Below are 16,643 nucleotides of genomic sequence, written 5' to 3'. Positions count from 1 at the left end.
CCTTTTTGTGCTGCAGTTGCCTAGCAACATGAGGCTAGAGTGAAAATGGTGGAGTGAGGCTGCTGCATTTTATGAATGAAATTGGAAAAGCCAGAGGAGGGGAAAGAGTGGCCAACACACACACACACACACGCTTCCTCCCTCAATAGTCAAGGTGGAAAGCAGCTGTTTAAGTAAGATGTGATTGTTATCAGAAAGCAGCACAAGGTCCACAAAACAAACTTTATTAACCCCAATACTGTTGTTACAAATACTGAGACAGACAATATATATAGTAAGTACAAAAAGGAAATATGCCTTCTCATCTTGAAGACAAAATAAGCACTGGGAAAACATTATTTACAGTAAGCCTAAACCACCAACAATTTAACTGCAATACGGCATCTCATTCGATACTTTTCTCATTTGTCTCCTTTACCTACATGTTTTGTGCATAATTACAGATAGACGTTTTATGTAACATTTTAAAGAACATTACCTGCACTGGGGCCTGTTTGAAGAGGTGGGTTTAGTGAGTTATCTGGATAACGTAAGGGTAAAACTTGCAAACACAAGGTTGTACTCGGCACAAGCTATCCAGCTAACAGTAATTAAAGCAACTTCTGGCAACAGGCAACTGGAGGCGGCCCATTTTTCAAGCCCAAGATGATTTCCACAGGTACTCCAGATGCTACAAACTTACCTCAGATGAGACAAACCTTCAGAACAACAAAATGCTTTTTTACGGGCAGCTAGTGCTACATCTATTCTGACATACAGAGCACTGCCCATTGCTTTGATCGGTGCACAAAAGGACAAAATGAACAGCACAGTACGGGTATGGGTACCAAAGAGGTCAACGTCAGTGTATGAGCATGACTTGCAAGTATCACGGCTGTGAGGATATGGCGATCTTAACATCCCTCCCACCTTATGACTCAACCTTACTCTGGCTCAGGGATACGGTAAAATAAGGCAATGTTGGTTGTGCGGGTCTGTGTTGAAAGAGACTGCACAAGAGACAAAAACTGTAACAATTCCAGATCCATCCCATTTGTGTATGAAATGTGTAGGGACACAAAATGTGTCCCTGCTGCCATATCCCTGCTTCCTGTTAATGTCCATGTCACGTTTGTGATGTGGGTGAGTGTACAGATAAGAAGACCATTTTGTCCATTATCCTAGTCTGATGATTTTTACATGCAGTCCATGGAGTTGTCCGGCATCAGTCCAAGAGGTGGCATCTTTCCTGGTAAACAGGAGGAAGGGAGCATGCCACTAATGTTGGGGGACGGGTCAACGTTCTCGCTGTCCTCCATCTTGTCTGCCGAGCCCTCCCAGTTGATATGAAAGCGGGTGACACGGGGGTTGGAGGCCAAAATATTCCGCAGAAGCTGAGAGAATGAAAGCAAAATTGAGGAAACGTCAGAATTACGGTTTGTGGTCGAAATATCCTGACGTGTAGTCCCAAAATGGGTCAAGTTTCAGAAACACTTTCCTTCATGGAACTAAACAGCGTCTTTTCATCAGACCCTCCGTACCTGGTAAACAACGTGGTCTGTCAAACAAAATGCCTCCGGTTTGTGATGAAGAATTTTTACCAAACGAGATCTTGTATTTGTAATATAAAAGTAAGTTAACCTAACGAGTATTGCGAGCACCAGCCTCCAACAGCCAGTTCTATTAACATTCAAACGAAGAATGAAGACAAAGTACATAGACAGGCAACACAAAAAAGGAAATCCATCACACCAGCACTGTTCACCTCACATTTAAAATAATTCGCATGACACCACAAACCCCTGCTTATAATGGCTAGTAGAGAAGAGAAAGCTTCAAAAATAAAATAAAAATGACGATATACATTTACAGTTCATGTTATACATCTTCGTTGGTGCTACTGTTGCCTGTAACTTCAATTGTAAAATCCAATTTCAGAGCACCAGAGGGCAGTGGAAAACAGTGTTTCAATAGACCCTTTCCTGATTAGCATGGCCCGTGTACTGTACAGCATGTTTAAGCTATCTGCAGCTCAAGTAGTGTTGTAAAAAAAAAATTATATATATATAAAAAAAAAAAATGACATGAAATAAGACACCAAGATCTGTTTTGTAATTCAGTCCAATAAGGACAGATTGTTGCGAGCAGGTCCCCTACGACAGAAATCAAGGACTGTCATCTCTGAGTGCATTTGTGTTTAGGGCTGGGCAATATATCGATATCGTGATATGAGACTAGATATCTGTCTTAAATTTTGGATATCGTAATATCGTGATATGACATAAGTGGTACGGGTGGCACGGTTCGTGAAAAAAAACATCCTAACCGTTCGGTCCACTTGTCTCGGTTCGGACCGTGTGTGCATCACACGGTTCGACGCATGCGCAATGTGGCCTCGTGCCCGTCAGGTGCCCGTATGTGACCTCAGACAGTGTGTTTCCCTTTCGCGCGAAAGAAGAGGTGTGGACAAGACACCAACAAAACGTACAGCAAGAGACCGTCCTGCCAATTTAACATCAATGTACGCTGCGTGTTTTTTAACTCTAAAGTCGCTGAAAGCTGCTGCTGTTTCAATCCTGTCGGCTCTCTGCAGGAAATAAGACACCAAGATCTGTTTTGTAATTCAGTCCAATAAGGACAGATTGTTGCGAGCAGGTCCCCTACGACAGAAATCAAGGACTGTCATCTCTGAGTGCATTTGTGTTTAGGGCTGGGCAATATATCGATATCGTGATATGAGACTAGATATCTGTCTTAAATTTTGGATATCGTAATATCGTGATATGACATAAGTGGTACGGGTGGCACGGTTCGTGAAAAAAAACATCCTAACCGTTCGGTCCACTTGTCTCGGTTCGGACCGTGTGTGCATCACACGGTTCGACGCATGCGCAATGTGGCCTCGTGCCCGTCAGGTGCCCGTATGTGACCTCAGACAGTGTGTTTCCCTTTCGCGCGAAAGAAGAGGTGTGGACAAGACACCAACAAAACGTACAGCAAGAGACCGTCCTGCCAATTTAACATCAATGTACGCTGCGTGTTTTTTAACTCTAAAGTCGCTGAAAGCTGCTGCTGTTTCAATCCTGTCGGCTCTCTGCAGCGGGCGGGGCGTTTTATTCTCCCCAAAACAAGGTTTCCTTTTTATTTTTAAAGAACTATAAAAAAAATTTTTTTTTTTTTTTTTTTATGTTTAACGTATTCTGACTTATTCAAAAGACGGAGCTTTAAGAGTTCCTCTTTTTCTTTTAAAAAGGACACCGCTTTTTTAAGAGCTACACTGAAGTTGGCAGTTTGATAAATGCAAGTTATTTAAATTGATATTCTGTAATATTTCAATCTTCGTGTGCTAAAAAGGCACATAAGTTCATGTAGATGGTAATACACACTTTACACAGTAAAGTGTGTATACACTTTTTTTTGCCAAATAAATGAAAAGCTTGTTGAAATCATCAATGTCTTCCCTCTTGCTGTATCAAAATCTCACCTAGCTTTCCTCAGAGATGGTTCCAATAATGTGCTTACAAGTCAAATTCAGTTTGTGTAGGATTACATGATATAACTATTTTTTTAAATACTGTATCCTACATTGTGGATAATTAAGCTATCATATGCTGAAGTATATTTCTGGAGTGTTAAAGATTAAAAGAAAAAAATAACAAGAACTGTACAGAACCGAAAACCGTGACCCTAAAACCGTGATACGAACCGTGGGTTTTGTGAACCGTGCCACCCCTAATAAGTGTTGTCTTTTACTGGTTTTAAAGACTGCGTTACAGTAAAGTATTGTACTTTTCTGAACTTACCAGACTGTTCTAGCTGTTCTATTATTTGCCTTTTCCCCACTTAGACATTATGTCCACATTACTGATGATTATTTATCTAAAATCTAAGTGAGAAGATATTTTGTTAAAGCACCAATTGTCAACCCTAGAATAACGCCGCAATATCGATATCGAGGTATTTAGTCAGGAATATCGTGATATCTGGGGCGACCTCTAGCTCATCCAGTGAGAGCGTTCGCCCCATGTAGGCTGGGTCCTGCAGCGGCGTGGGTTCGAATCCAACCTGCTGCCCTTTGCTGCGTGTCATCCCCCATCTCTCTCCCCCTTTCCTGTCTATCCACTGTCACTACATAATAAAGGGAAAAGCCCCCAAAAATAATCTTAAAAAAGAAAAATATCGTGATATCTGATTTTCTCCCTATCGCCCAGCCCTATGCGTGTTACCTGAGCGTAGTCTGGTTTCAGAGGTGGGTTTTCCCGTAGTTCAGGGTCTGTGTATTCATTGTTGACATAGTAACCGATGCGGATAAACTCCTGTCCACGGTAAGTGCAGGTTATAAGGACTACAGTCACTCCTACAGCGTCACTCTCTGGAATCAGCCCTGTGTTAGGAGCATCAGCCTGAGGGGGCAGAAAGGAACACAAAGAAAGAAATCAGATCAAAGAAAACCACAGTAATCATTTGAAGAAATGTATTGAAGGATATAGGGCTGCAGCTATCGATTATTTTAGTAATCGAGTATTCTACCGATTATTCCATTGATTAATCGAGTAATCGGATAAGAAATACTTTCGTTTTATTGAAGACCAATAATAAACAATAGTTTGGTTAAATTTTCGGAAAAAGCAACATTTTTGTTGCCTACATTGCTTATAATACCATCTCTCAAAAAACTAAACATATGAAGGGCATTTAAGTGCCATATTACGTTGTAAATTTTTTAAAGAAAACATTTTCTGAAATGACATCAACCTCACACTAAGGCATACATTAAACATACATAAACATGACCTTAAGTTGTGCAACTTAACTTTCAGAACTAGCCTACAAGTTTCATCCTGAGACTGATCTGTATATAGGCCTATATGTAAATATATGTATATGTAAATATTAATTATACTCAATTATAATTTATATACAATATATAAATTAAAATAGATTGAGCTCTGTTACACTTATGCTAGTTGATCGTTGATCAGCTGTTTCTCCATGCTGTTTCATCGTCCATACAACTCCGTGATTTACTTTTGTCGGGTCCGCTTCGTGGAATGGATGAGAAATGTTTTCTGTTGAGATGCTGAAGCACTGACGTCGTGCTATTATTGTGGTAAGCTAGTTTGGTTTTTCAGTAGACACACTGTACAGGATTTTCGTTTTAATTACGTTTGAACTGATTCCAAACTTTGGACACTTTGTCGTTTTCTCCAGCCTGTCTCTTCTCTTAGCCTCTCACTATTTACGCTCTGGCATGTGCCGCCCGCAGACTTAGCAGCGTCTGGTGTGCGACAATAATAATGATCCGTGTGGAAACACCGTCCGTCAGCAATACAACGTTGGTAACACTGATTTAACGAAGCTTCGAGGCAAATCATTTTGCATCGAGGATTTTTTGTAATCAAAATTATTCGAGGAATCGTTTCAGCCCTAGAAGGATAGTCCCTTGAGATGCACCATCTCGTTTTCAAGGGGGTCGAAATCATGCAATTAATGCAGCACCAAGCAAAATGAAGAACCAAACCAGGGAAATCCAGTACATTTACCCACATTTCTTAGATTTTAGTCCTAGTATTCATTGGCTTCTGTGTTCTAGCTGTATGAGATGAGAGGTAACATGTAGGGCTGTGCCATTAATCAAAATTGTAATAGCCATTACGATTTCGGCTCCTAATGATCACACCATTATTTTGCAAATTACTTTTGCAAGTAAACTCTTATTTTGTCTTGTGTTCTGAAGAAGGAACTGTTCAACGGGAAGAGTATTAAGGGAACTGTCACAGTTCAAGGTGTTTTCACTGTTGATTGTTTTAACGGTTCTTTCCAAAAGACAACTAGTAATCGTGTTAAATATTCATGATTTCAATATTGACCAAAATAATGGTCATGGTAATATCATTCTTTCCATAATCAAGCATCCCTAGTAACATGTGTGACCACAGTTTACTCACCTGAAACACAAACATGTGTCTGCCAGCCGGTACCGGGCCAACTAGAACAGAGTCCAAAACCTGGTCGTATTCCTCGCTCTCAGCTGATCCCACATAAATGATCTTCCACTCCAGATCTGCCATCACACAGAGTTTAGTGTGTTCAGTTAGGGGTCGGTTTCAGGAGAGAAAGATAATTCCTAAAATATCTAGCCAGGCAAAATGGTTCCGTATCATATCTGCTGCTGAGACTTCTGCTACCAACACGATACAAATGAGATTAATTAAATTTGGGGTGCTAACATAATTGAAAACTTCAGTGTGGATTAATGTATAGTTTTTTTGAAGCTGATATTGATACCCTCCATTTCATCACCATACCATACTGGCTGATTACAAAGCAAAAACACATTTGTTCAAATGCAAGTAAAAAACGGCTTATTTTTTAATTGTTCGACTAAAATGTGAGAAATACAAGCACATGCCACTTGTTTTAGGTATTGTGTTGTAATTCCATGTTATATGAAGTGGCGTAACCTCAAAAAAATAGTTTATAAAAAAGTCCAGTTCCACTGACGGCCAAATAAACAATTAATGGCCTGATATTGCTTGATACTGACAGCATGCACTGCGTTAATGTCTCCACAGGTTAACTGAATGTATGCATTGACAGTATACATGCTATTGCTTCCCTTTTGCCTTCTAAGATATAACATAGTAAATAGTTTCGATATGCATTGGTTGTCTTTGTTCGCGGTAGATGCTAGAATGTTGATACCGAACGTAACATGAATGACAACACGCAGGCGTCAACGCAGACGGTTATTTGAACCCAGCTACAACGCAACGCTGTAGTTAATAGGCCTACATATGAGGCTAATTGCAGCAATAATCTACTTTATAATTCATTATACATGAAGACGTTTTGAAGAAGTAACGAAATGTAACCCTAACCAAACCCTGTCTTTTAACCTAGCTAACCCTACGCTAGCTGTTAACATTAGCTAGTGTTCACGCTTGCGCAGTATACCAGTTACGTTCGGTATCAACATTCTAGCGTCTACCGCCGTTCGCGGCAACTCGTGGCACCGGTCTGTTGCTACAGTAACAAAACGTAATCAACTAATCAGCTTCTCGGAAAAAAACTCCTAAGAACGTCAACGAACCAATCACTGCAGGCAGGAGGCGGGGCGTTGAGCACAAACGCGCCAGCGCCAATTTTCAACAACTTGTCAAACGAAATATCAGTAACCAGCCCAAACGACCGCTAATATTGGTATATCGTCGAACAACACACCGTTAAATAACTTATGACTCACCCCATCTACCTGCAATGTATAAGTTACCACTTAAGCAGAATGCGCCCAAAGAGGTAGCTAGCTAGCTAGCTAGTAACATTAACGTTAAAGTTACTCACTAGCTAACATATCAGAAAGATTATGTTAACTGCCATTAACGTTACGCGTTAGCTGAAAACAATACCCACCTTCCGGTAAATCCTCCATGCATTCAAACGTTATTTCAAACTGAAATGGGTTTCCAAATGAGCTCGGGTTGTCCAGAACAGCAACATTTAAGACTTGTACCTTGGCCATAGCGTTCTCTTCTGAGGCACCTCGACCCGAAAACTATATAACGTTAGCTGAACAAAAGTTAAGAACAAAGTTTAACGATTCACTCGGCACTTTGCCACTTTGTATCCCGAGTCTTTTAGAATGTCCGTTAAAGTTTGATTTGTTTCTTCTCCGAGAACACCAACATGAACCGCCAGCGACTGGGCTAAAGGAAGTACGTCACTTTCTTCTTCTTCGCTGTCTTGATTTTTAGGCAGCATGCGACTAAAAATCGTTGCGCGCTGCTGCCCCAATGTTTATTTGTTATATAAAATAAAAATGAAAGAAAAGTCCAAAATAATGAACCCACAAGACAAAAAATGGAGACGGTTAAAAAAACGTCCTCGTTGTTTTAATATTGCTTTTGTCCAGTAATGTTTAAAGAGAAACCATCGTTAGCCATAGCCCCATTGTACCTCTCATGCAATTTTTATATATAGGCTACTATTTCATTCTAGTTACAGAGGTACGCATCCGTTTTTCTGAAAACCGAGTGATGTCTGAAAAACCTATTTTCAGTATCCTCCGGGACTCTCCTAAAATTCTGGATAAAAATTCAGTTTGCTGCACAACACCAAAAATATTGTCCCTTCCATCTATAAATTGCAGGAACGTCTGTCTGTCTGTCTGTCTGTGTGTGTGTGTGTGTGTGTGTGTGTGTGTGTGTGTGTGTGTGTGCGTGCGTGCGTGCGTGTGTTTGTGTGTGTGTGTGTTATATTACTACTATTACTATTGCTATCCAGACTCACCCTGGGTCAGGTTAATTAAGTCTACTGCTAACTTACAACACTAATAAAATTACCATCGCCAAAATACCTCTGCGAATCAAATCCATACTTCACCGTTAACGTAAAACCACTAAACCTGTATGGAAATTAACACCTGCTGAAGTGTTAAATTAGTTAACGATCATATGACACACCTCTCTCTCTCTCTCTCTCTCTCTCTCTCTCTCTCTCTCACACACACACACACACATACACACACACAAACGGTCCGGTTCTGGCGGTTGATAAACGCAGATATGCGCTGATTAGCTCTCATAAAGGGCCAGGTGGGTAGCGCACTGCCATGAGTCCATGACGCTAATGTCTGAATACTCCAAATTGTCATTGTGATATTTTGTGGTTACATTCTGAATCTGCCCCCGCTATACAGTGGAGTTGCATATTAAGTGGTTTGGGGTCCTTCTGTAAGTCATTTTGTGGTACAATTTGGTTTTGAAGAATTCTACAAGCAGCAATACCACAGGCCAAGCAATTGCCCCGTTTCAAACAGGCACATTCTCAACGGGCTCTGTACTAGTCTCTCAAATTGCCGTTTCCCTAAAGATGGTTGCCAGAAATTCTGTTTTGTAACCTGATTTGCAACCCTCAGTTCTCTCTTTGTCAAATATTACAAGACTTTGGTCCTAATTCCATTATACTTCATTATCTACTGATGCTTGGAAAAATACAATCTACACAAACAACAATAATAAATAATAAATACAATAAAATAGATTTTTTTTTATTAACTTTAGCATGTCTTTCACGTAGGCTAGTTGTCTTTTTCAGCTTATTCATTTGCAATTACTGTCTTCCACAATTTGCATTCCTTTACTTTACATTTTATTGTGTTATATTTTATCTGTATATTTCAACTTGCACTATTTTTTTATGTTAGAATATTATTTTGTTTTTATTTTCTACTTGAGATTTCTTTTTCATACATATTTAAAGCAACACTAAAGCACTTTTCCCGCTTTGGTCCCCCTACAGGTTGGAAGCGGAATTGTCCATTACATTACATTATGCAAGTTTGCCAGATCAGTTGGCAGATCTGTAGTTCGAATGAGACATAATGAGACATTACGACAGCAGTAATGGACAATTCCGCTTCCAACCTGTAGGGGGACCGAAGCAGGAAAAGTGCTTTAGTGTTGCTTTAATGAACAGTTGGAGGGAGCCTGAGACTCAAGATTTACATGCATTACCATGCATGTGTGTAGAAATGTTGTGCCAATCCATTGTACATATAGAGATATTTCACTACAGTGAGAAATTTGACCTCATGGCGGCACTAGAGGAAAAGTCAGAGGATCACCAAAGTCAGTCAGATTCATCCTCTGGACACCAGTGTGGTGAACGGTCCAAGTCAGTGGTGGAAGAAGTATTCAGATCCTTTACTTAAGTAAAAGTACTAATACCACACTGTAAAAATACTCTGCTCAAGTAAAAGTCCTGCATTGAAAATGTTACTTAAGTAAAATTATGTAAGTATCATCAGAATAATGTACTTAAAGTATTAAAAGTAAAAGTACTCAATGCAGAAAAATCCTCACATTTTAGAAACGGGAAACAATCAAAACAGTTCTGTCAATCAACTAAGTGTTTAATCAGCTTATCACAGCACTGTGCTTACTGTGATAAATGTCCTCTGTATCACTACTGCTGACATCCATGTTGTGTATACTGTTGGACCATTTCCAACATGCCAGCACAGATAGGATCGTATTCAGCAGTTTCACACTCTTCATCTGTGGGCCAGTACTCAATCCAGGTTCTTTCAGCGAGCGCGTACTGATACCTGAGGAGAGCAAATTAAAAAACACAATAGGTCTTCATGGAACCAGCTTCTTTAACATGTTGGAATGAATCAAAAAGGGATGACCAAAATAATCATGGCAATTACAAATTTTTTTCTCCCTCACAAAAAATAAAAAAATGAATGACAAACAAACCAAATAAATTAACAAGGCAGACAAGCTTGATTTGCATGCAAGTAAGTGATTTTGCAGCAGAAAGCAGGGAAACGGTTAACATCTTTAAATGTTGACAATATTACGAGAGGAACGAACACATCAGACATACACAGACACAACAAACTTACGATTGACTGTGTGCGTCTCTGTAAATATCTTTGGATGCGCCCATGATAAGGTAGGTTTTGCCTGTTCTCAGATCTAAAGCAGCTCTGCAGTGCCGAAAACTGAGGAATGTGCGCAGTTTACCCATAGGACCCACATCATTACTTCCTGTAATTAAAATATAGGAGAACGGAGAGAACATATTTAAAGGAAAGCCTTGGTTTATTACAATATAGGTTGTATTTTTATAACTCCAACCATACCTTTCTATCAGTTATGATAACATTGGATACGCTGTGTTTTATGAACACGTTGGACTTTGTTGCAAGAAACACAAGCAGTCAGATGATCAAACATGTTGTGAGCAGACCTCCAGGTTAGCCAAAGTTAATTGGAAGAGAAAATAAAGGCAACAGTAAAATTACCCAGTTTACAGTTACTGGTTGAACTTTGACTCCTTGCTCTATTGGACCTATTTTTCAGCAATGTCACTGTGTTCTGAGATCTCAGCAATTCTCCAACTTTGGTAAGTACAATCATAACTCATAGAGGTGATGGCTAGAGCCACTTGTAATAAACTATATCCTTTATTTCATATTTAGATGTATAACAAGCCCAGTTTAGAAACATTAGTTTTGAATTTGAATTCTCCCAGTATAATCATGGCTGGAAGCAGCTTTGGGGGAAAGCCAAAGTGCCCTTAAAATTCAGAAGGGTAAAGAACTGTAGCATCTCCCCATTGAGGTACTTCAAGGGAAGCATCTGGGGAAAGCTAACGTTTAGGCAGTTCAAACAGTTTAAGGTTCAAATAAAAGAAATACCAACCTTCTTTGATGACTTCCAGTACCTGCACTGTGTAAATGTCAGTGGACAAGCCGTCTGTAAAATCTTCCAGTCTCACTTTGTACACTGAGGACAGACCACGTTTCAGATTGTTAGCTCACTTGCTTATCTATTCTCTCAATTTCTCACTCACACACAAAAACAAACAACAAACACACTCTCTTACCAAAATCTATTTTACTGTTCACTTCAGTCTCACAGGCCTTAGCTGTGCGCTGATCATTGCTGACATTGCCCTTCTTCTGCATACTGCAGTTCTCTGGAAACATACAAGGGCACAAAGTAAATACACAACTGATAGCCAGATTACATCAGCACATGTGTGTGGATGTATTGATGGATGGGTAAGTGCAACTGTATCTAAGTCACAATTTTAAGCATGTTAGTGAGTTATTCTTATTGCTCTGATCCTACAGGATCCTGCAAGTGCTTGTTGCCTTTGACAGGAAATTCTGATGATAACATTACAATTATATATGCTACGTGACCATCTCCTTCACCAGATCTTAAAACAAGCAAACAATCGCAGTCAAGTGCAACCCCCAAATCAGTGATCAATATATAGCTTATCTTCTTCTGCTAGAAGTGTTCAAACAAGGGTTTCAGATGTAACAAATGTATGCATAGCTTAGATCTTCAGTTAGACATCATTCTGTTACCTTCTGCACATTTGCATTCATCATTTTTACAGAGCCGCAGTAGCTGCCCACCTCTCCTCTCTGGATGGTAGAATTTCACACAATGTGTTTCTGCAATGGGAAAGAAAGATGTGCTAATTGCAGGATTGTTGCACATTTGAAAATGTACGTTCTATATCTGGAGAATGTAAAAACGCATCCTTATCCACCCTGCCATATTCATTGAAATCTATTGGCAGCAAATAATGATGCTTTAAGCTCAAAAGTGGCACACGTATGGTTTGTGTGTCAGAGACAAAGGCAGCACTTGTTTCTGGTTGTCTTTGAGACTCACGGTTACTGGATTGATGGTTGCTGTATTCATAGACAGACACAGCAGCTGGTTGTAAGACTCCCACTTTCAGCTTCTGATGGATCCTAAAAGTGATCTCCTCTGGTCGTGTGCGAGAAACCTGTGGACAAATGTGAGATAGAGATACATAAACAAAGAACAAGGCAGTTAGAAAAAGTACAGATGTAGGAAACAGTGATGTCTTACCTTATCTAGGTAGATGATGACTGAGCTTCTTTCTGACTGGGAGGGGTTCACTATATATTTTGAAATGGTTCGGGCACGTCCTTTGGATAACTACAAACACACACACACACACACACACACACACACACACACACACACACACACACACACACACACACACACAGACAAAGGTCACTGTATGTGGTGTGTGTGTGTGTGTGTGTGTGTGTGTGTGTGTGTGTGTGTGTGTGTGTGAGAGTGTGTGTGTGTGTGTGTGTGTGTGTGTGTGTGTGTGTGTGCGCGTCTGTGTGTGTGTGTGTGTGTCTTACTAAGCTCAGGTCGTCTGTGTTCGCAGTGAAGCCAGTTAGCAAGCCAATATCCAAGATTGACATGGATGCATTGCGCTCCCTGTCCTTGTTTCTGTACAGGTAACGGACAGAATAAATAAAATAAGGAAGGAATTAGTAATAAAAAACCTTATCAAATATTACAAGACATAACTGCTCTAAAGCTACATTTATTAGCTACAAAACAATCTTTTTTGAGGAAATTTACCTTGTGGTGAGACTTTTGTCAAGTGCTGTTTCCACAGTCAAGAATTAACTTTAAATCTAGACTAGAACTCCTTAAAGTGCTCAGAAAAATGGAAATTAAAAATGATAACTGGTCACACTCAATCTGCTGAGGGAGATTGGGTGATACAATCAAAAGCTCCCGGCCAGCTACCAAATGGTTTGTTACTTATGTATATGTTCAAATATGTATAAATTAGGTTTAAACTGAATCAAACTTTTGTTAAAAATAAGTGACCATAATATCTGCAACATTACTTGTCTATTTTTTAATGACAAGTTAGATAAATAGAACGAGCAAAAATTAAATCATGTACATGGGGAAATTAAAAACAAGGGCAACACTGAAAAGGGAATAACAGAAATGCATTAAAAAAACATATGTACTAAATTAATGTAATGTTTATTTGCAATTTCTTCAATTTACTTACAAAACCTCTATTTTCAGCTTGTATATTTTCTCATCCTTATCCATTTTCTCTGGTGGAACAAAAGATTAGATCAGCATGAATCTTTTCCAATAAAAAAAAATGGTAAAAGGATAAACAGACAGCAGGTATCAATACGAAATAGACAAATAAAAGCAGACAAAGAAATACCAAAATTACAACAAATAAAGCCAAATAGATAAACAGGAAGAGACAGAGGGCACCACATTACCTGGGAAGAGTTGCACTGACAAGTTAAACCTCTGACAGTCACTCTCCTTTTCTTTAGGCAGAGCGTAATACAGCGACACCATCTATCACACAGACATTGCGTGCATTGTGATAAGCCAATAGGCATCCGTCTTAATAGTATTGTCCTCACAAGGTTAATAAATGTTGTAAATTTATTCTCATCTGAGATTCAAAAAGGAAACATCAATAATCATGAAACTCAGGACTAAAATATTACATTTTACTTACTGTCAGCGTTGCTTCTCCTGTGCCCGTGGCAGTCACTTTCACATTCTGGTTTATGTCTTTTATCTGTGGGATTTAAAGATGCCAACACACACCCACACAGTCAGGGATCAGCAGTAGAAACATACAGAAAACAACAGGAATGAAGATATTAATGAGCCACTGTGAGTTTGTTAGTCTTCTCACTTTAGATGTTCTGGTGGCGTAGTGGTTGTCATTGTTGAAGTTGTACTTCTCAGGCTTTGACCTGCCCGGCAAAAAGATGTCCACATTCAGATCATACTCTGGTTCTTTAGCACTAGTCCAGTACTCCGCTATAGCCTGGTACACTATTATAGTAGCCTAGAGAGAAAAAGATTGAGGGGGGAAAAATAAAAATAAATTGATCAATGGTTTGGGCCCAGACTACCTGAAAAACACAACAAGTCCTCCAAATAATACGGCCATATAGGTTGTTAATTCCTACCCTCTAATACGACCCATAGGAGAGTTTCATAAATTAGCACCACTAGGCAGGAAATACGACCCACGGGAGCGTTTTCCGTCCTCATATCTAAACCAGAAAACGTAATGTTCGGGGTTTTAAACACGTTGTTAATGTTACTGAACTGTCACAGTTTGGTTAGATTTAGGCACAATAATACTTAGTTAAGTTTAGAAAAAGATCGTGGTTTAGGTTAAAATCAGTACATTTGTTACGTTGCTTCACTTATGCACGTGTCGCAGAATGTGACGTAGTTCTGTTTGTTCCGTAAACTTAAAAAAACTCCTTTGTTTGAAAGTCGTGTTTGTTTGACCCATCCACCACCCCAACCGCCCTCCTACGAGAAGTTTGGCGCTCCTATACTTTGTCACCTTACTTCCCGCTTTGCTCCTGTCATAATTACTACAGCACTAGAGGGCGCTGCCACTATAAACGTAAATACAGGGTGTAATTGCTGCTTGAACAAATAACTTTTTTCATGGGGGACAGTCTCAAAAAGTGAGTGAAGCAGTGATAAAAAAGAGCTAGAGAAGCATAATGTATGGTTATACTGAGAGGATAAAAAGGTCTGTGTTACCTGAGTTGATCCATAGCCTCCGCCCACTCTTCGCTGTTTGTTGAACCATCTCACTACAGGTCTGGCTTCTTTAAAGGCCTTTATTAACATAGGGAAAGGGTTGGAATCTCTGTGTTTAACTGTGTATAGGAGTTTTTTTTAATTGTCATTGTGAAAATAGAGACATTCTTTTTTACAGCTGTTATATAACAGAAATATAATTTTCATCATTTATGGTTGTATATTACTCCATGCCAATTTCCAAAGCATACCTTAGATTTCTGGATATGTTTTTCCTATTTTGGCATAATCAAATTTGCCTTATACAAGCAATACACAACAAAAAACATCATGTCTGCTTTTATCCAAAATAGAAATGATTTTCTCTGTGATGGATTACTTTACTCAAACAAGTTGTGAGCCTCTGCAATTGGATTTCCACTCTAAACTAACTAACTATGATGTTCTTTGGAAAATGGTCAGCAGCAGTACTAAAAGGCCAGAGGCTTTGCAGTCAGAAAATGGTCTTCACCAACCTGTTATGCTTTACTCTACTGAATGTTTTTATAGCATGACATGCCCGTGACACACAGATACAGATAAGTGGGATATGCTCACCTTGGCCTTGACCAGAGCCAGGAGAGCGTAAGCTGTGGCCTCCAGTGTGTAAACACGTCCCATAGGTGTCGGCCAGTGGGACAACTCTGAGGAAAACACAGACAAATGCAAATGCATTACTATACTGTACTTGTGACAAGCCAATATATGTACTGCAGTGGACAAACTATGTAAGGGCATGGCTGTTTCTATAATACATCACAAATATCTTAGGCATTTCTGCAGCCTCTTGTTTTTTTTTATTATCTAACTAAACATCAATAATGATGTATGAAACCAGTATTTCTGATTAGCTTAAATTGACATGACAATGTATCAGTTTGGCTTTAGTATACATTTCTAGTATTTTAGTATAGTTGTTATGCTGCATCAATATGCAATAGTCTTATTTTACTTTAACATTCATATTCATCTACACTCTTTCTGAATGTGTATGTGAATATCGTATGAAGAAACCTGGGGAAGCAAACTTGAAGAGTATCTCCTGGTTCAGTTTGTTTTCATTGGCCAGGGCATATGATGCCATGGCAACAGCATATGGGTTGATTAGGCTGGGAAGACGCTTTTCCAGATAGGCCGCTGCTTTGTCTATACTGCCTTGTAGACTCTGGACAAAAGGAAAAGATGAAGGAATAAGAAAGGAGAATAATAGGAGAACAGATAGATAAGGTAACAGGCAGTGGTCATCGGCGATCACCCTGAACGGTAACCTTCTCAGATGCACCGAAGCCCTGCTGGGACTGCAGAGACAGCTGTGAAGTTTCTCGTCGTTGTTGGCTTTAGAGTAGAGTAGGCTCCCAGGATATGGGATGGAATGGCTTCACATTTTTATGAGACTGCTGTCATCAACAAATATTGCTGGGGGGGAGACAGGAGTGTGTGTCTTGGGTGGTGGCTGAAGGAGGACCTGTCAGCATAAACCTGATGTTAAGGGCCAGACTGAGTTGTTTGTGTGCCTTGGCAAAGGCATTTAGGATCAGTTGCAAGTCCTCTTCAGAGAGGGACGTTGTCACCTGCGTACTGCAGCTCCATGATATATAAAGTGCTTGTTTTTCTTCTTGTCCTGAAGTGATTGATGTTCATCAGCTTTCCATCAGTTTGGTGGGTTATATTGACCCATGTGGCTTAGTTTCTCCTGTGAGG

The 16,643-nt window shown here is 39.6% G+C and overlaps 1 protein-coding gene and 1 pseudogene across 1 annotated transcript; both read right to left on the bottom strand.

Moving 5' to 3' along the window:
• Positions 1 to 208: 208 nt before the first annotated feature.
• On the bottom strand, positions 209 to 7,695 carry LOC144535574 (histone chaperone asf1b-B-like). Its single transcript, XM_078278114.1, has 4 exons — positions 7,393 to 7,695; positions 5,928 to 6,043; positions 4,206 to 4,382; positions 209 to 1,373 (listed from the first exon to the last, which is right to left on the bottom strand). Exons 1-4 carry the CDS (start codon positions 7,499 to 7,501, stop codon positions 1,176 to 1,178), a joined length of 600 nt encoding a protein of 199 aa, XP_078134240.1. The 5' UTR covers positions 7,502 to 7,695; the 3' UTR covers positions 209 to 1,175.
• Positions 7,696 to 9,877: 2,182 nt separating this feature from the next.
• Positions 9,878 to 16,643, bottom strand: part of LOC144531064 (complement C3-like) — a 52,468-nt pseudogene continuing 45,702 nt past the window's right edge.

The sequence above is a fragment of the Sander vitreus genome, chromosome 2 (assembly GCF_031162955.1).
Source record: "Sander vitreus isolate 19-12246 chromosome 2, sanVit1, whole genome shotgun sequence".
NCBI classification, from domain to species: domain Eukaryota; kingdom Metazoa; phylum Chordata; class Actinopteri; order Perciformes; family Percidae; genus Sander; species Sander vitreus.
The sequence above is the reverse complement of the archived record's forward strand: the minus strand, read 5'-3'. Positions and strand labels throughout refer to the sequence as shown.